Raw genomic sequence first — 20,151 nt, 5'->3', positions numbered from 1 at the left:
TTTGCGTTTGGCTTTTGCAACAAGTCAGAATAAGGAACTAAACTATGACAGAATGACTGCAATTTCTTGATGAGTCAGTGTATCCCTCTCTAATGCCTACAGCCTGACTGCCATCCCCTACTCACACAAGGTTTTAGTAAACCTAGTTTAGCTGGACCAGAATAAAAGATGATCCTATTCTCAGTTTCTCTTCCTTTGACATTTTCTGCACCATCTTCATGCTGCTGCATTATGGGACCTGCCTCGCTTGGCATGGAGCCAATATTAATATTTTCCGACATCTTGTTAGACATCATCGAATTCTCTGAAGAGAGACCAAACAGATGAAGCCTTAAATAGTTCAGTGTAAAGCTGGGTCATCACATTCATCTGAACTGATTAGACTGCTGCAGCTGAGTAACATAACTACAGTCATCCCAGCAACTTTACCACAGATTGCCATTAGGGCACGCTATTCCAGAGATGAACCAAAAAGAGCTGGGGCAAAGTAATGGCAGTCAAAAGCTTCCAACCCTACATGCAATTTCTCCATCAAACTCTTTCTTTTGGTTTCAGAAGCTTCACAAGTCATTGGCAGGAATATTTTAAACACGCCATAGCATTCTGATACCAGGCTTCTATCTACTTTCCATGGTCTTATGTTCAGGGTGAAAAAACTAGAAAAGCAGGAGACAGGTCTGTTAAGATTCTATCTTTCCCCCATCAGTATCTCTACTGAAGAACAGATGACACTTCTGTTTAAAGTGGGACATATACCCTAGACTCTGCAATATTTTAAAATCTTCATGTGAAGCTGAACTCAGTTAAGGAGACTGCATCGGACAGCACTGCAGTAGGATATTTAACATGCTTCTGAGACGTTACAAACAAGTCATTTTCCCAAGTGAGAGTTTCTGAAACAATAGTTCTTCAGACTATTAATTACATGCAGATTCCTTCCTCTGTCCTCACTAATTATTCCCTAGTTCCTCAAAAGATATGTCCTCACAAAGGGCCTAATTCTCCTCTCATTGTACACACTGATGCAAAATGGGTAATTTCTCTCCTTATAATACGATTGCACCAGTGTAAATCATGGGTAAGTGAGAGGAGAATCAGGGACAGTGTGCTGCTGGTGAAGAAAGTATTAGCTGATTCTCCTCTCATAATCTACATGATTGTAAACCAAGAATAACTCCACAGAAGTCAATGAAGTAACACTAGTGTAAAATTGGTGGGAGAAGAGAGCCTGGTCCCATGTATCAGCCCGCATAAGATCAGTATCTGTATAGTGCCTCTGCTCTCTCTGGGTAGATCTTAAAGGTCAGTGATAGCATTTTCTTTTCCTGATAGTAAATGGTAGGATTTTACATTTCTGGCAATGTTCTATTCCCAACATTAGTATTTCAGCACAGCTCTCTATTTAACTTATTTGCATTCACTTACATAAAAATCCCCTATCCAGAGCTCTACATGCTAATAACACTACAGTAGGGTTGTCCTTAAAAATGCACATCTTCTATTACAGTGGATTTTTACTAGAAAGCAGCATGGCCAACTCCACAGTTTTCACCACCTGCTGCTGGCAGAAAGGGTCCAAATAACCCTTGTAAGATAAGGCTCATGTACAGCAAACCAGTGACTAAAGCAAAACCAGCGACTAAATTATGATGAGTAGAAGATGTCTATTTAGCACTTTTTCCTCTCAAAAGATTACAAACTATACACAAGGGGATCATTTCTGCCACCTCTGGGATGGAACACAGTCGTTTCACAGCATACTGCAACAGTACAACACATTTCAGGACAGGATGTGAAGAATACAGCTAAGTGAAATTCTAAATCTGAATCCTTTCCAGGCCATCCAAGGTCACACAGGGCACAAAACAGGCTCTAAAATTACAGGGGAAATTAAAGGGGCAGAATACAGTTACTCAAACTGGCATTTGGCCAGAACACCAGCACTAACTCTCCTGCTTACAAAAGTGCTACAACATCTTTAATGAAGCATGATCAGGATTTCCATTTTATGGATCTTACAAAACACAGCACCACTCACGATCTAATGCCTCTGAATGTTGGACACTGGTTCAATAAAGACTTATAGGAAAGAGTGCCATCTACTGAATCTCCAGTACCACTTTCTGAAGCATGTAGGTATTCTGTGCAAATTTTCTATCCAAGTTCAAAGCTAGCCAAGCCCTATTTAGCTTACAATATCTTAGAGTTGCTGAAGAAAAATGTGGATCTACAAGTTTTCATTTCAGGTGAGACTAGTCAGCCAAACAGGAATTAGCTCTTATTTCAGACAGAAAGCACCAATCCAGTCAATTCAACTGTACACAGACTGCAAATGGATTCCATAACACTCCAAAAAAATGTATACTTTTACTGAAGATTATCAACCTACATTTACATCTGCAATATAGGAAATCTTCACTAACTCTGCCTTTGATAAAACCACATCTTACACAAGTGATTGGCTATAAAATACAACGGCAAGAAGGACCTCAATTCAGCCTAAGAACAGCACACGTATAGATTTTCAGTTATTAACTTCTGAACCGTTCCCTGCAAGAGAAAACAAGCTACCTCTGAATTTAGAATATGAATGGGTAAAGACATCCTGTTTCATTCGCTTATTTATTTCACCACAGTTCGTCTGAAAACCCTGCATCTGTTATATATTTCACAGATTTTAAGGCCAGAAGGGCCTGTTATGATCATCCAGTCAGACCTCACGCATACCACAGGCCACTGCATTACACCATCTGATCCCCTGTTGTAGCCTAACAACTTTTGGCTGGGCTAGAGCATATTTTTAAATCAAGACTGGATGTCTTTCTAAAAGAATCTAAGTGATGGAAAAATCTATCATGTCCCTTGGTAACCTGTTCCAATGGTTAATTACCCTCACAATTAAAAATGTATGTCTGCTTTCCAGTTTCAGCTTTGATGACTTCAGCTTCCAGACACTGGATCTTTTTACGCCTACTTCCAGCCATTGGATTATGGCCCTATATGTGCTACAGTTCAAACTATGTTATCAAGGATCAAAGTTTGAAACAAGGAGCAAGATCCTGGCCACATTAAAGTCAATGGCAAAATTCCCATTGATTAAAACAGGGGCCCTCAACATCCTTTAAACCCTTTAGCAAACTGATACAGATCACATTCTAAATGCAGTTTAGAAAAGACCTTAAGTTTGGAAACCAAGCTTCTGTCCATTTGATCCATGACGTTTTTCCTCCCTTGTTTTCCTTGGTTTTTACTGGCTTGACTAATGGGTAGCTCAATGTTTTTCACTGCAAATATTTAAAATGCTTGAATACACTGTTACCTCCATCTAGTTGAAGCTATTAAAGTGAAACATCAATCAGTTGGCATGACAGAACTTTACAGGAGTGCATTTCCATAAAAATTAATCTGTCAACATACTCATCGACTCAAACTCTATTTGAAAACTTTATCCCCAAAGTGCCTACAATGCAGACCCAAAGGGGGAGCAATAACAAATAAGAAGGTATATTTTAGTCACTGAGTAATAAATTGCTTGCCTCCTAGGAGGATTTCGCCTCTCTACGGATCCTTCACTTTTCCACACACTGGATTCAATCCAGCTCTCACCAAAGACAAAGTGTAACAGGCCAGTGTCCGCTCTTGTTCTGAGATCCCACACAAACAGCTTGGGATGCTTTCTGTCTGCTAGCACCTCCTGAGTTTTATTGATATTACCTCCACCAAACCACCATCACAATCCTGTGCAGCAACTTTCTCTGCAGTTTCCTCTAGTCCTCAGCCCTTTCTCTAGGGAGCGCTCTCACCACCCCAACCTCTTGCTTCCTCTGAACTCTGCTAGCGGCCTCCCTTGCACTTCCTTTCCATGCTTTTTAACTACCCTCTCAGCTAATAGGATAATTAGCCCCTTAGCCCATCAGTCCTCCCATCCCCCAGTTTGATTAGATAATTAAATACTCCACTCCTCCAGCAGGCCTCTTCTGGGGTAACTAATTAAAGCTCAGTGATCAGAGTGCTGGGTCAGCTACTAGTTCTCAGCATTCTGTCGCACACATCAGACCCTTGGTACCAATCACCCTTGAGGCCCCATGTTGCATCCACAGTTTTTCCACCAGAAGAGGGCCAGTCTCCTTTAGGTCACAAAACCGGGTGACTGGGCAACAAAATGGCAGATGAAATTTAATGTTGATAAAGGCAAAGTAATGCACATTGGAAAACATAATCCTAACTATACATATACAATGATAGGGTCTAAATTAGCTGTTACCACTCAAGAAAGAGATCTTTGAGTCATTGTGGATAGTTCTCTGAAATCATCCACTCAATGTGCAGCGACAGTCAAAAAAGTGAACAGAATGTTGGGAATCATCAAGAAAGGGATAGATAATAAGACAGAAAATATCAGATTGCCTCTTTATAAATCCATGGTACACCCACACCTTGAATACTGCATGCAGATATGGTCGCCCCATCTCAAAAAAGATATACTGGAATTGGAAAAGGTTCAGAAAAGAGCAACAAAAATGATTAGGGGTATAGAATGGCTTCCGTATGAGGAGAGATTAATAAGACTCGGACTTTTCAGCTTGGAAAAGAGGTGACTAAGGGGGGATATAATAGAGGTCTATAAAATCATGAGTGGTATAGAGAAAGTAAACAAGGAAGTTGTTATGTACTCCTTCTCATAATGCAAGAACAAGGGGTCACCAAATGAAATTAATAGGTAGCAGGTTTAAAACAAACACAAGAAAGTATTTTTTCACGCAATGCACTGTCAACCTCTGGAACTCCTTGCCAAAGGGTGTTGTGAAGGCAAATACTATAACGGGATTCAAAAGGGAGCTAGATAGATTCATGGAAGATAGGTCCATCAATGGCTATTAGCTAGGATGGGCAGGAATGGTGTCCCTAGCCTCTGTTTGCCAGAAGCTGGGATTGGGTGACAGGGCATGGATCACTTGATGATAACCTGTCTGTTCATTCCCTTTGGGGCACCTGCCATTGGCCACTGTCAAAGGACAGGATACTGGGCTTGATGGACCTTTGGTCTGACCCAGTATGGCCGTGCTTATGTTCTTATGACACTCCATTGGGAGTCTATTGATTTTTATGACTGCTGCAATGGGCCGTTAGGGTACGTCTGCACTGCAGCTATGAGCGAGCCTCCCAGCCCAGGTGGACAGACTTGTGCCAGTGGAGCTCATGCGAGTATGCCAAATATAGTTGTGTAGATGTTGCAGCACGGCATAGGCTCAAGCTAGCCACCCAAGCTCAGGCCTACCTTGCTCCCTGAGTCTGAGCTCGAGTGGGGAGCCCGAGCCTCTGCCGGCACTGAAACGTCCACACAGCTATTTTTAGCATAGTAGGTTACGCCCTGCTAGCACAAGTCTGTCTACCCAGGCTGGGAGGCTCACTCCCAGCTGCAGCATAGACAGACCCTTACAGCCCAGCCAAACTAACCAACCTTTAATCAGCTAGACGGGCAATTTTACCAACACAGGTCTTCGCACAGCACTGGGTTTGTCTGGGCATTAAAATGTTGTTAGGAGAAGGTTACAATTAATTTAAAGACCCCAATACTCAGGAACAATGTATACTTACAAGTGCTCTGCTGAATCTACATCCAGGTGCTTGTCTTTTCCGTTTGGTATACTGTGGTCAATAACTATTGTTTCAGTGTTTGCTAAACAAAATCCATTAGAACGCATGATTTCTGTGGGGAGAAGGGAAGAAAGAGGTAAAATGCTGAAAGTCTGAGATGGATCCAGAAAAGGTGGGGAGGGCGACAAGGCAGGGATAGGGTGGATGTGCATCACACAAAGCTGACATTACTGCAAACAGGACACACTGAAGTGTCAGTGAATATCTGTGCAAGCTAAATTAAAAGAAAAAGTCTTTTTATTATTTTGTAGCTTATTGATGAGCTGGGCTCATTTGCTGACTTCATAGCCACTTGAGCAACATCTGAGCAATTTTACTTGTGATCAGTCCTACTGAACTCATGTGCTTGAATATTTGCAGTTCAGAACCCTAATGTGAGAATATTTAGCAAATCTTCCCATCTGGGAGAAGGCCAAATTCTGCTCCCATTAAAGCCTGTGGCAAAATTCCCACTGACTTCAATGGAGTGGCATCTGCTCCATAAGGTTATAGTCCAACAGTATCTTGATTGTATTCTTCCCAGACATCAAGTTATCATAATTAAACAAAAAGATAAAGAAAAGAAATAATTACAACTCTAAATCAACAGCAACCTTGAAAGTAAGTTAGACAATAGGTTTTCCAACAGCAATTTTCCTTGGGCCCACTTCTCTATTGCCTTGAGCCTTGTGCAGTCATTACGTCTCTGCAAATGCTACCAGCTCAGAATGGCTGAATTCTACAGTCATTTTTTATAGGTCGGAGGGTCTGACACAATCCCCATTGAAATCAGTGGACAGACACCTATTGACTTTATGGGGCACTAGATTCGGCTCTCAGTGAATACACAAAGTTATGATATCATAAATACTTAGCAAGCTCACTGCAGCAAGCTTACACTTTTGGGGCCTGAATGCCATTGACTTCAATCAAGATTAGGCCCAACACTTGCAACTCAAATGAGTGGAAGGGTGGGGGCTAAGCCAAGAGGGAAGAAAGAACATGATAAAAGGGAGAGACGTTTGATTCAGGGCCAGTGGCGCAATGGATAACGCATCTGACTACGGATCAGAAGATTGTAGGTTCGACTCCTGCCTGGCTCGGTGTTCTTTGGGGGGAGGGATAGGTCAGTGGTTTGAGCATTGGCCTGCTAAACCCAGGGTTGCGAGCTCAATCCTTGAGGGGGCCATTTAGGGATCTGGGGCAAAAATTGGGGATTGGTCCTGCTTTGAGCAGGGGGTTGGACTAGATGACCTCCCGAGGTCTCTTCCAACTCTGATATTCTATGATTCTATGATCATGAATTAACACTCCTACATCTAACAATAAGTTAACTAAACTTCAAAGTTAAAGCTCTCAGGCAGGGAGTGAAGAAACATACCTGCATTTACTTTATAAATTCTGCATGAAACCAAGTTACAATTCGGGGGCAAATTTGCAACTGGTATACATGGATACAGCAGCATTGCCTTTAATGGTTTCTTACCCATTTACATCAGAGATTTTAGCCCCATGTTCATTAGAACACCTTTCATTCACTGGGAGCACCAAAAGTACACTGGGGCTGGCACATCCTTGGAGTCTCCTCTCACTTGCACTCATTTCATACTGCCACTGACTTCAATAGATCTTTTTCCTGATATACACGAAATTAAGAGGAGAACCAGGACCTGTTTGTTAGTTTTGAGCATTATCTGCAGGAACAACAAGAGAACTATCCCGCTGTTGAAAGGGTGGTGGGGTGGGTCTGGACACAAAAGGTTTGCATCTTGAACCCAAAGTGTTTGCCACCCTGTGATACCGACCGACCTTAGATGTGAAAAGACCTGAGGTTTAAATTTTTTACAATAAAGGTACATTTTTGCATTCAGACTAACACTCATGTGCCTCTATGTTTATGTGGAAAAATTATTCTCTGACTTCTGGTCCATTTTGTATTGCACCCAAGTTGAACAGGATGTATCTGTGAGAGGTTTTACACTGAATCCCTCCAGAATCCCACTTCAGCCGTGACTCCCTGTCAAACACTGTTCAGTAGACTGAGATGCAAAGTCAAGGATCAGACTCTGCTTTCATCTGGTGAGTTTTGTTTGGTTCAAATATTTTAATCTGGAGTGGACTGTGCTGGACACAGTTGGTTTTCTTTTAGTGACTACAAAATATTTTTGCAGCATACTCAGAGGTTACAAGTCACCTAGAGAGTTGTATTATATCCAATGTAAAGCAAGCCCAGCATGTCACAGTTTTTTCCGAGTGTCCTTGACATGACCTAAGAATATTACAGCATTACCCCTGCAGTATGAAGCATTTTAGAAGTTAACCTTTAGTGCCATCTGCTGGAACCATCAACTCAACAATGCAGTCATTTCACTGTGCAAAATTCAGACTAGGGTTGTATCAACTAAACAGCGGATTCTGGGCTTTATTTTGAAATTCTTTATAACAGCCAGTCAGTACATAAGACTGAATACCACAGAGTGCTTTTGGATACCCAGACAGAGAGGAAAAAACAAATCAAGTCAGGTGTGATTATAAACTGTAGGAGTTAATTTGGGATTTAAAAACATATTCTTGTTCAGGTCCCATTGTTTCCACAGCTCCTCTACACAGAATCTACTCACTGCTCGTCCAGGTTTCACTCTTTGTTTTTGAGCATTCATACATGAGAATTAAGGTGGTGGTCTCCACACAATTCTTTACCAACCATTAAAAATATCAGTGACCCGCATTTTCTTGTCACACCAGTTTGATGTAACTTCAGTGACTTCCACAAAGTTAAGCTTGATTTACACCAGTGTAAGAAGGAGCAGCAGCAGAACTAGTAGCTGCCGTCTTATTGCACTCTTAGAGCTGCAACAGAATGGTGCCCAGACTGTTGCTTAATGACCACATTCCATCTGCTTCTGGACCCATCATGTCACGTGTGCAGAGATGCACACAGACCAAGTTGTTAAGTAGTTGCCTTTCACTACATTTTTCTTCAGAGAACAAAACAAGCCTTAAACTCTACAAAAACAAAAAAGTTGATTCTCCAGTGTTTAACCAGTTCAGCTCCAATGGAGTTATACTTGATTTATCCCAGTATAAGTGTCAAGGGAATCAGGCCCAGTATGTCAATTTCCAGTATTTTAAACTGCAATTTTTCCTAGACTTTCTTTTAAAGTATATTGTTTAAGAGCACTTTGTTTCACATTATATATTCTTAAAGCTAGAGTCTGCCACCCTTATTGACACCGAGTAGCAACTTACTCTGCAAGTAGTCCCATTGAATATGCTCTTTAGTGTATTTTCAGAGAACATTTTCAGGTATATAGAAACAAAATAAATGGCATATAGTCAACACATCATGCATTTAAGTGGGTGACCGATGCAAAAACTGTGCACAGAAATGGTAGATGTAATTTCTAATTAACTTATACATAACCTGTCTATAAATTCACACCTTTGCCATTAGAACTGGCCTAGAAGTCTTTATCACAGTTTGTTCTGTACCTCAGTAAAATGACTAAAAAAAAGATCCTGAACACGCTAAATTTTGCAACGTTATATAAAGAATAAATGACTGATTTTCTGTGTTTGCATTTACTCCCTCTTGGGATACATTTGCACATGTCATGTATCAATATAGGAAAAACCCACTTTTTTTTTGTTTATCTTAATGAAGATACCCACCTCTACCTGACTCACATTCTGGTCAAGGAGGATTACGTACAGTAAATTTATTCACGCCCTTCCCCTCTCCCCAAGCATATAAGTAGATACCTGAAGAGACAGACACACAAATCCTCCACTGAGAAGGAGACTGAATTTGTACATGGAAGCCAAATAGGGCATGGAATCACTGTTCTGCACTTACGTCTGCTCTTGTGTTTCATTTAATTTCTTTGATGCTCTTCACCATCGTTTATACAGATGGGTTTGTTGTTAAATTTCTCAGGCATGCTTTATATTAAGGGTACATTTATAAATCATTTATAAAGGGTTAATAAACTCTAACAAATGATTACTCCTAACCATGGCATATAATCATCTACAAAATCTTCTACTGTACTGATGTAGTTACACTGTAAGATTATTACTCCTGTCTGTCACATCTATTCATCATGTATTAATCCTTCTTAAAATATTTATAAATAAACCCTTAGTACAAAATGTGACCATTTTGCATGTTATAAAAATATACTTTATTTAGTTCATGTCCTTTCAGTTCTTCCATTGCAGTGCAACAGTATGGACAGCACAAGGACACGGCCTTCTCAAGGAATGGCTAATGGACTCCAAGCAGCACAAAGAAGAATCTGAAGATCGTATAATGCCCATAGCATGTTTGCTCTTATGATATTCTATACATTGGAAGGCAAGAGCATGGGGAAAGTGAGGGAGGAAGTGTTTCTTTTGAAATGTTGAGGAGGGAGGGAGTGAAAGAACAGACAAATATTTTCATTTAATAATTCTTGTATGCATTCTAGCGAGCTAATAATTCTTACCTGATATTTTAACCGGACTCTGAAAGCTTGGTTGAATTTTATGAACATTGTCATTTTTTAACACTTGATCTAACGGAGATCTTTCAAAGAAGGTAAGGACAACTTCAGATCTAGAATACTGAAAAAGAACCAAAGAAATATATATTTTCAAAGTTTAATTCCCAGACTCATGGCTTGGTTTGTTTATCCTGTTATCCCCTACCTCCCACCTGTTACTGGGCCAAATCTTGAGAAATGCTCAATACATGCAATTCCTGTTGACAACATACAACTCCCACTGACTACATTAGGCATTCCAGATGCCCAGTGCTCTCAGGGTTTGTCTAATAAATTATGATTACTTCATGGGTGGGGTTTTTTTGTTTTTTGTTACTTGTCCATCAGTCATTTTCTAGGCACTTTGCATAAAAAACAAACTTATAACAAACTTATTTGTCTAGTGGGGGAGGGTGGGGGGGAACCCTCTTACACTGAACTCATCTGGACATGCCAAAAAACTCATGAAGTCTGCAACTCCTCTCGCTTACACTCCTTTTCACTAGTGTAAATCCACTGACTTCTGTGGAGTATATCTTGCTCTACACAAGAACAAGTAACCAACCAGGTCTATGATCTGCAGATTTCAAAATGACCACCCATTCACATTGGTTATCAGTCACCATGGTCGCCAATTACTCAAGTAGTTTTCTTCCCCAGTGAGCGCTTTGTTTGCTCATGAGTTAAGTTTCCTTGGTAAAGACACTGACACTGCAGACATGACTACACACTTTGTAAGTATCTGAGACACTGAAATACAGCAATATGACTGTCAGGCAGAATGATCACGCCTGGCACATGGTCTATTGCAGGGGTTCTCAAACTGGGGGTCGGGACCCCTCAGGGGGTCGCGAGGTTATTACCTGGGGGGTTGCGAGCTGTCAACCTCCACCCCGAACCCCGCTTGCCTCCAGCATTTATAATGGTGGTAAATATATTTAAAAGTGTGTTTAAAATTTATTAGGGGGGTCGCACTCAGAGGCTTGCTGTGTGAAAGGGGTCACCAGTAAAAAAGTTTGAGACCCACTAGTCTATTGGCTACACAGTCATATCATAGGACCTTGGCTGAAAATATAAAATAAAAATACGTTGTATTTCCATGCTGCATTCCATTTGAAGAACTCAAAGCACTTAAAATGAATAACATCGCTCGGTACCCCAGCAAAGTATCATCATCCCCATTTTATTGATGGGGAAACTGAGGCACACATGTTCAATGACTTCCCCATTTATACAGCAAAGCCAGTGTCACGACCAAGAATGCAACTCATATCTCCCAACTCCTGCATGTGTGGTTGAACTTCAAGAGCAACTGCTCTTTCACAAGATCGTCCCAAGGATCTTTAAGTGGTTTGCATACATTAATCAAGCCTCAACATAGCCTTGTCATGGAGATAAATGTTATAATACCTTTTGTACAGATGGGCAACCCAAGGGCCAGAGAGGTTAAGTGACTTGTCCAATTTAAAAAGGGGACTGAATCTAGGGTCCAGATAACATTAAAAGGAAGGCATTCAGAAGCCTGGGGTAGCAGGGGCGAGACTACAAATAATACCCATTATTACTATTATTATTATTCATTGAGCACCTTCAGCGTGCCTCGTGCAACAAAAACAGGGAAATACGCAGTCCCTGCTTGACTGAGCTTACAATCTACAGCCCCAATCCTGCAATCAGAAAACACAGAGGTAGACCCTTGTGCCATACAGAGCCCCACTGAAATCAGTGGGGGTCTGCTCATGTGGATCTAATTACAAGATTGGGCACTCAATTCAACACACAATGCAGGTCAGATATATTACCCTGAAAGACAAGGAGATGATAGTCATGGCAATGCTCAGGTCACTTTGGAATAAATGTTATGTACCAGAATATTACTTGGAACACTGGTTCTCAACCTGCCGGCCGCTTGTGGTCCAAACAGCACACAGCTGCAGCCCATGTGACAGCCTTAGGACCATACAGGTAGTGTGTATATATATTGTGTGGATGCGGCCCTCATAACACATAGAGAGCTGCATATGTGGCCCACAATAGTAAATAGGTTCAGAACCACTGACTTAGATGGATTAACTCTGACAGGCTCCAGAGAAGAACTTGTGTTGAAATGAGGGATGTACCTGACTGTAGAGAGGGTGATAGTTTGGTGCACTAGGAAAAGCAGGGTCTTCTGGGGAAAAGAAGGATACCAGTTGGGCTGCTTAGGAGCAAAGGCAGCAGGGGTAGAAACAAGGGGTAGGAGACTATGAGGGTTGAGATACAGGGAGGGAGGGATGATATCATGCAGGATCGTGAACAGCCCCTTTCGCCTCTGCAAAAGCTCAAACAGCCCCATGCCTTCCCATCTAAATGAAGAGGGCAAATCAGACCCGGTGGATAGTAAAGTTCAGTAAGGTGGTACTTAGCATACTTACTTTCCAAGGCATATTTATAATAATCTTCAGAAGCTTCTCCACTTCATTGAGCCTGGCTTCTATATCACGGGCCTCTTTTATTGTGATTAGTCCTAGAAACAAAGTAAACACATTGTAAGCGAGAATGAAAATACAAAACATGCATGTGGACGTCTATATGTGGCAGACAGATCTAGGTTACTCATGAATATGTGGAAAGACATCAAACAGCATGCCTAATTGATACACATCTTTTACCTCAGGAGATGATGACCCATTGTCCAGAAGTAGCTCCCCTAACTTCATGTCAGAGCGTTGCTGTGTTGGAACACAGAGAGGGATATTAAATCAAAAAACCCCAAATCCTCTTTCTGAAGCCATGATCCATCCTCATTTGTCAACGAAGAGTGGAAAAGAAAGTACTCACACAGGAGAAGAGGAAAGAATCAAACACAAGCTAAACAAAGCTCTTTGAGAGCTACCTCATATTTCTTGAACATAATATGGTACAGGAGCAATAGTCAAAGGAAGATTTTTCAAAACCCTATCCGTAAACAGCTAGACTACAGGACAAGGGGATTTTGCTACAACTGTCATGATAATCATCCACCATGAACGTTATCACACAGCCATAGAAACGATCAAGATGGAAAAAGACACGTTAGGTCCTCTACACCATCGTAATATCCAGTCAGTGCAATATATTTAGAGTGCTTTGTCTCTAGTTTTAAATGTCTCAGAATAAGAGGCTTCCATCATAATACTTGAGAGATTTTTTTCACAACCTAACAGACCTCATTGTTGGGAAATGAGGAAGTCCTACAGGCTGTGCAGAAAAAAATCCAGCAAACTGAAACCTAAGTCAATCTTTGAAAAGCAGACAACAAAAATATGTAAAATAGTTTGAGGTAGAACCCTGCCCTTGAGCACTCTGACAATTTTTGTGGTTTTACACTTATATGTTCATGTTTTAAAAAAAAGTTTTAATCTCCTTGTTGCTGTGTGAAAGACCCGTACAAGACTGTCAAACACACAAAACTAACAAACTGGAGACAAAAATATAGAAAAATTTCCCCTCCATTTTCCTTCCAATCTCTGTCTGGCATTGATATCTTAGGCAGTGGCTCCACTACAGAGCTTACAGCGGTGCAGCTGTGCCGCTGCTGCACTGCTAGTGTGGACACTCTAATCTGACAGGAGAGAGCTCTCCCAATTACTCTAGCCCCTGCAAGCGGCAGTCGCTACGTTGGCAGGAGAAGCTCTCCCGCCTACACAGCACTGTCCAAACTGGCCCTTAGATCAGTGTAACTTACATCGCACGGGGGGTGGCTTATTCACACCCCGAGCGACATAAGTTATACCGACGTAAGTAGCAGTGTGTACATAGCCTTATTTTAGGTGTTGCTCGTAGCACTGGCGCATACATAACTTCCATGCAGAAGTGTGACTTTAGGCTGGCAATGGTCCTTAGAGTACGGCGTTTGTTAAAAAAAAAAAGTTACAGACTATCTCAACAGCACTACTCCTGGCAACGGGCCCCAAATTTACATCATCCACGGCAGATCAGAGGATTACCAAGGATGGAGCAACAGGATGTTGGACGTGTTGTCACATTCTGCTATATTCTATACAAATCCATTAGGCACACTGTCATTTCTCCTATTTCTTCCATGCTCAAGGAAGGAAGAGGTTCCTTACCCAGAGCCCGAGTCAACTCCCACTGAAATCAATGTGAGTATTTCTATGGACTTTAAAGGGAGTTGGATTGGGCCTAAAGAAAGTAGACACAGCAAAACCAACAGCCCTTAATACTCGGGTGCTCAGAATCTTGATCTAGCTCTGAATTTTGTAACTAATAGGCACCTACAGAGATTCCATCTTGTCACAATGTAGGTGAATAAGGCTATTGAGAAGTTGGACCAACATATAGATATAGCCTCATTTTCTACGTCTTTCTAGTTGCTTGGTAGCCCCTTTTGCCAGCTGTTTATTCCAGGCCAGCCCCACCTGTGCTTTGACATGGGGCCAAAGATTCTATATGCAAAGTGGCACTGCAGTGTTTGCCTGGCTTTCACTATGAATAAGTAGGTAAGTAAGTAAATCCATGTATTAGTGACATCATAGCAAGATTTTCTAAAGCCTTCATGATCCATCGCTAATTTCAAGGGTTGAGCAGCTGACCTTTCAGTGATCTGCCATATACTATCCATCCATCATTGCCTTACTGGTCGTCCCCCAATATAATGACCCACCACCATTTGTTCCATAATAACTTTCTCAGGTTATTTCCATCTCTATGCCTAATGTGACCAAGTACATAAGTTTGCATCTGTTGATTTCCAATAGCAGGATCTGCTTCTCTCCAATAATATTTCTAACATAGGCATTCATCTTTTTTTCCTGACAGACATACAGCATTATATAAAAACGTTGTGCAAATCCTTGAACACAATGGAACTACTTGCACGAGAATAGACTATTTGTGTAAATAAAGGTTTGCAGGATTGGGCTCCAGTGTTGCAAATTCAAGACACTGACACACCTCCTAATCTTCCAAAAGAGATGGCTGGCAGGAATCAGTACTTAGAGAAGCATATTTGTCCAGGCAAGAGCTCTCTCTGTCTACAATGGCCTATTCTTTCATCAGAAATGGCAGGTGAGATTTTTAGTCTCTGGCACTTCACAGGCCACCCAGTAGGGGGTTCTATAGCTCCAGGCGTCCACCAAGATTTTTCATCATAAGCAAGAGATTTCACCTCTAGTACATGTTTCTAACCTCTAGATCTTGGAAAAGAATCAGCTACAGACCAAATACAAAAAACAAAAACCTACTAGAAAACTGGAACAGAAGCTTTACAGCTTTTAGCACAATAAAAACATTTTTATTAAAACCTTAAACAACTTAACAGAAGAAAAGAAGCAGAGTGGGGAGGAAGGAGATTAAGAGTGATGAGAGGGAGCAAAAACTCCGACCCTTTTGCTTTTCTACCGAAAGCCTGCAAGAGCCATCCATGCTCACTCGTTACCTCTGAAAATAATGCTTCTTCTCAGTGACTGACAAGTGTCAATTTGTGGTCAGACTGCATGATTAGCACACGAGTCTGATTTTAGGATCATGCAAATCTGCACTGCCACAGAGAGAGCTCCAGGACAGGCTTTGCCTACATGCATGAATAAGAACTATATATGCATGAATAAATTGCTATGAACGTTCTCACTGACTACAAACATGCAGCCTGAAGCTGCTGATCTTATACGATTAGTCACTATGAATTCAGCTCGGTACAGGCCTCTCTGCTTTCTGCATCTAGATTCTAAATATGTGGAAAATACCCAATTGGTTTTACATATAAACTGAAGCCAGCATAATTTCATTTGTAATATTTGCACACATTATATAATTTTAAAAATTAACAGGTACAAGACATGCCATAGTACTTTCAGTAACTGTAGGCCACGATCCTGCAATTTATGGGACTGCTCACATGCATAAGAGTTTGCAGGATCAGCCCACCCAATGAAGTCAGCAGGAGCTGCGGGACTCAGCACCTTGCAGAATCAAACCCTTTCGATGCTTGGTAACAGACTCTTGTCTGAATCCTGCAACCCTTACTCACACAAGCACCTAGATTAATGTCAGTGGGAGAACTTAGAAGAATGAGGGCTCCAGGATAAAGGGCAAATTCTACAACCCTTACCCAGGCAAAGACTCCTTATTCATATGACCAATTTCACCAACTTCAGAGAGGGTTGCAGGATTTCACCCAAGTCTTCCATTTACATTGCTAACACAGACTTGGAAACCTTGTTCAGACTGAAGTCCTTAAATAAAGGAAAATAAATCAGAAGAATATGCCTTGTAGCTTGGAACCCAACTGTACTATTTTTCACTTGTTCAGTCATGCATATGTAGGTTAGCTGAGAGCTGGGAAATATCCCAGTGAGGTCACGGAGAAATGTTGCTCACACTCCTTTTCTTCTGCTGCAGTCTGACTTCTAATTGAAAGCATGTGCTGGATCCTCCCTGGAAACTTTGCTGTGCTGTCTTATTATGTGTACTATGCTTGGACAAATAACTATCAATTCAAGTGATTTAAACGCTGTAAACACCCATCTTTATCGTTTTTAAGCTAAACTGGATTTCCATGGGTTTCCATGGGCTTCTTCTGCCCTACCACAAAACCTTCAGTTATATACAAATGTTACTGAAATGTGAATAATTATGTTTTAATGTCCATACACCTAATCTTGCACACTGCTGAACTTTTATGTAACACACATACATAGCAAAGCACTTATTTGATTCATTTGCATGTTTTTTAACTGATAGGGGGTTGGGGGAGGAATTTCACTCAATGGTGCATAGCTCACTATATCACACACAGTGTTGATGAGAAATGTACATAATGAGTCACTTATAAAAAGATCGACTGACTTCCAAGGCAAAATAGCTACATACATACATAAGAGCTATAAGTCTCACACACCATCCCTCGATAATGCCATGAATAGGTCTTTGCTTTTCCAAAAATGTAGCTATGTTTAAGTTGGCATTGTCTCAGACAGGTCCCAAATCCTGTTTATCTTACTCACAAGATTACCTCTATTGACTCTAATGGGACTAACACATGGGTAAGGGGCGAAGGGACTGGCATAGAGATCCTCCCCTTCCGCTCTTAAGTTTAACTCACTAACCATGGAACCTTATTGGAGCACGGAGGTCAAAGCAAGTGTACGCTTTCTGCAAAGTGTGTGAGACGTTGTACTGTGATTACTATTACATACAGTAACTCCCCACTTAACGTTGTAGTTATGTTCCTGAAAAATGCGACTTTAAGCGAAACGATGTTAAGTGAATCCAATTACCCCATAGGAATGAATGTAAATAGGGGGGTTAGGTTCCAGGGACATTTTTTTTTGCCATACAGTACAGTACTATAGTTGGGAGGTGCCCCCGCCCTACCCCACGCAGGCACAGCCCACTGGCACTGGAGACAATGAGGCAGTAAAGGAGGCTGAAGGTGCTGTAGGCTAGGAGAAGCACTTTGCGCAGCAGCAGTGGCAGCTTCCCCTACTCTGCAAGCACCAGGGATGGGGGGCTCAACCCTCGGCCCGCTCACTCCACCCCTTCCCCCAAGCACCCACCCTTAACCTGCCTCTTCTTCCGCCCTCCCCCTTTACTCCGCACGCCACGTCCTCACTCCTTCCCCCTCCCTCCCCTGCCTCCTGCCCACAGCAATCAGCTGGCTTTTGGCGTTCAGGAGGGAGGAGCAAGGACACGGTGCGCAGGCTCCCCCTCCCTCCCCTGCCTCCTGAACACCGCAAACCAGCTGATTGCCGCAGGCAGGAGGCAGCGGAGGGAGGGGGGCACGCCGTGTCCTTGCTCCTCCCCCCTCCCTCCTGCCCGCGGCAATCAGCTGGCTTGTGACGTTCAGTGGACAGGAGGGTGGGGGGAGGAGCGAGGACTTAGCACGCAGCCTCCCCCCTCCCTCCTGCCTGCAGCAATCAGCTGGTTTGCGGAGTTCGGGAGGCAGCGGAAGGAGGGGAAGCCTGCGCGCTGAGTCCTCACTCCTCCCCCTCTCTCTCCTGAACACCGCAAGCCAGCTGATTGCTGCAGGCAGGAGGCGAGGGGAGGAGGGGGAAGGCGCTGATCTGCGGGGTCTACCAGCAGGCGGGAGGTGCTGTGGGTGGGGGTGTAAGGGAGCTGATAGGGCAGCTGCCAGCTGTGGACAAAGCAGACAGCCAAACGACGTTATAGTGAAGTATTGCACAACTTTAAATGGAGCATGTTCTGTAATTGAGCAGGGACATAAGATTGAAACAACATTAAGCAAGAGGACGTTAAGTGGGGAGTTACTGTATTATACCCCACAGCGTATATGAAAAAATAAATCAGATTGTACCTTCCTCTCCTCGACCTAGACTGCCATCTCCCACGGGAAAACCCACAGGAGGGAGCAAGGTAAACGAAGAGGTGGACAATCCTATGAAGTACACCTGGCAAAGTTTTCCTTTATGGAAGGGGATTGAGGAACCACAAATTTTAGAGATAGAGCCCCCTCCCAATTGCATAAAGGGCAATTAGATCTTACAAATCTCTACAGAAAGTCTTTTGCATAGACACAGGAGCTGTCTTGCAGAGATGACTGCTGGCTACTACTCTACTCTTCCCCCTAACCTCAGAAAGCATGGCCCAGCAAGAGACTCGAGCGCTCCTCCCCACCTGCCGGGCATGCATTAGCAGCCTCAGAGAAAGATAAGACAGTCTACAGCTGTTATTTCCACCCCTCCTCCCCATTTCTGCACAGAATTATACAGGATCTGCAGGGATGACACAAGAACAAAGGGACATTCAAAGACATTAAAAGGTAGGAAATTCAAAACGGATAAAAGGCAATACATTTTCACACAAGAAGCAATTAAGCTGTGAAACTGATTGTCATAGGAAATAATTGAGGCCAAGAACATATCAAGATTTAAAAAAAAGGCAGGTGGGGCAGATTGGGAATTTATATGGATAACCAAAAATAGCCAGAGTTGTCATAATTAAAGATAATAAAAATGCTGGAAGGGATATTAAACTTCATGCTTCAGGGTTTAAAATAATCTCTAATTTTAGAGATCAGGATGAAACCTATGTGGAGGGCAGATTATCCCACACTGGCCTACTGCAGATTTTTTACACCATCCACTGAAGCAGCTGGTTCTAGCCACTGTTGCAGACAGGATCCTGGACTAAATGGACAGCTAGTCTGATTCAGCGTGGGAAATCCTATCAGGGGTTCTCGCAACAAATTTTTGGTGGCCTCACAATGCGGCCACCACCTCTCACTGTGGCCACACTTACACTTTCCCCCTAAAATACTTAATTAACTTTAGGAAAAACAATTAAATATGCACAAATTCACATCCAAATCATTGTAATGTATATTTGTAGGATTTTTTTGGCAGACTCAGTAACAAAAATAATGTGGTCTCCCCTTTCGCCCCCCCTTCCCATCCAGGGCATAGAGGGTCCTGGGGCTTGCTGTGAATACTTGTATATTTGTTAATATCACAGCACACTTAGTAGCTACCTGGGAGGCTATGAAAAGTGATAAGTGATATTAATAAACATACAAGTATCACTTTTCACAGATAGCTAGTAAGTCTGCTGTGAAAAGTGATATTTGCATGTTTGTTAATATCACTTTTCTCAGCAAGACCCAGGACCCATTAAGCCCTGGGTGGGGAGGCCAAAGGGGGAGGCAGCAGGGGCCAGAGGCGATGGTGGTCAAGGACTCCCTTGCTCCTGCAGCATTGTACCCCACCTCTCTCCAGAGGCGGTGCAGGGTGGCGCATCCAGGAGCAACAAGGAGGGAGGGGGAGGGGCCGATGCATCCCCTCTTCCCCGTCACCACCCAGGAGGCTGTTGTGGCTGCACAAAAAGACCCTGGTGGCTGCATGCAGCCACGATGGCTGCATTTGCGAAACTGGCTGCATTTGAGAAATGTTGTCCTATGTTCTTATGAGAGCAGCACCTCCCCTGTGACACCTAGTCTTCAGTTCTGCCACGCTATCCCTGCAGGGGCCCGTGGATGGTGTCACAAAGGAGGCAC

At 42.5% G+C, this 20,151-nt stretch overlaps 2 protein-coding genes and 1 non-coding gene across 3 annotated transcripts in view; 1 reads left to right on the top strand and 2 right to left on the bottom strand.

The window, feature by feature from the left end:
- Positions 1-20,151, bottom strand: part of LOC140907042 (tubulin beta-2 chain) — a 455,512-nt gene that overhangs the window by 345,472 nt on the left and 89,889 nt on the right. The gene's annotated exons all lie outside the window — the stretch shown is intronic.
- Positions 1-20,151, bottom strand: part of PXDC1 (PX domain containing 1) — a 30,752-nt gene that overhangs the window by 3,117 nt on the left and 7,484 nt on the right. The window contains exons 2-4 of the mRNA XM_073332169.1: positions 12,575-12,666; positions 10,125-10,242; positions 5,599-5,710 (exon numbers count right to left, since the gene is read on the bottom strand). Coding sequence (XP_073188270.1) covers positions 5,599-5,710; positions 10,125-10,242; positions 12,575-12,666 — 322 coding nt within the window. The remainder of the gene's footprint in view (positions 1-5,598; positions 5,711-10,124; positions 10,243-12,574; positions 12,667-20,151) is intronic.
- TRNAR-ACG (transfer RNA arginine (anticodon ACG)) lies at positions 6,668-6,740 on the top strand. Its single transcript has one exon. It is a non-coding gene; the product is annotated as a tRNA-Arg (tRNA).

This window comes from Lepidochelys kempii, chromosome 2, assembly GCF_965140265.1.
Source record: "Lepidochelys kempii isolate rLepKem1 chromosome 2, rLepKem1.hap2, whole genome shotgun sequence".
Taxonomy (NCBI): Eukaryota; Metazoa; Chordata; order Testudines; family Cheloniidae; genus Lepidochelys; species Lepidochelys kempii.
The sequence above is the reverse complement of the archived record's forward strand: the minus strand, read 5'-3'. Positions and strand labels throughout refer to the sequence as shown.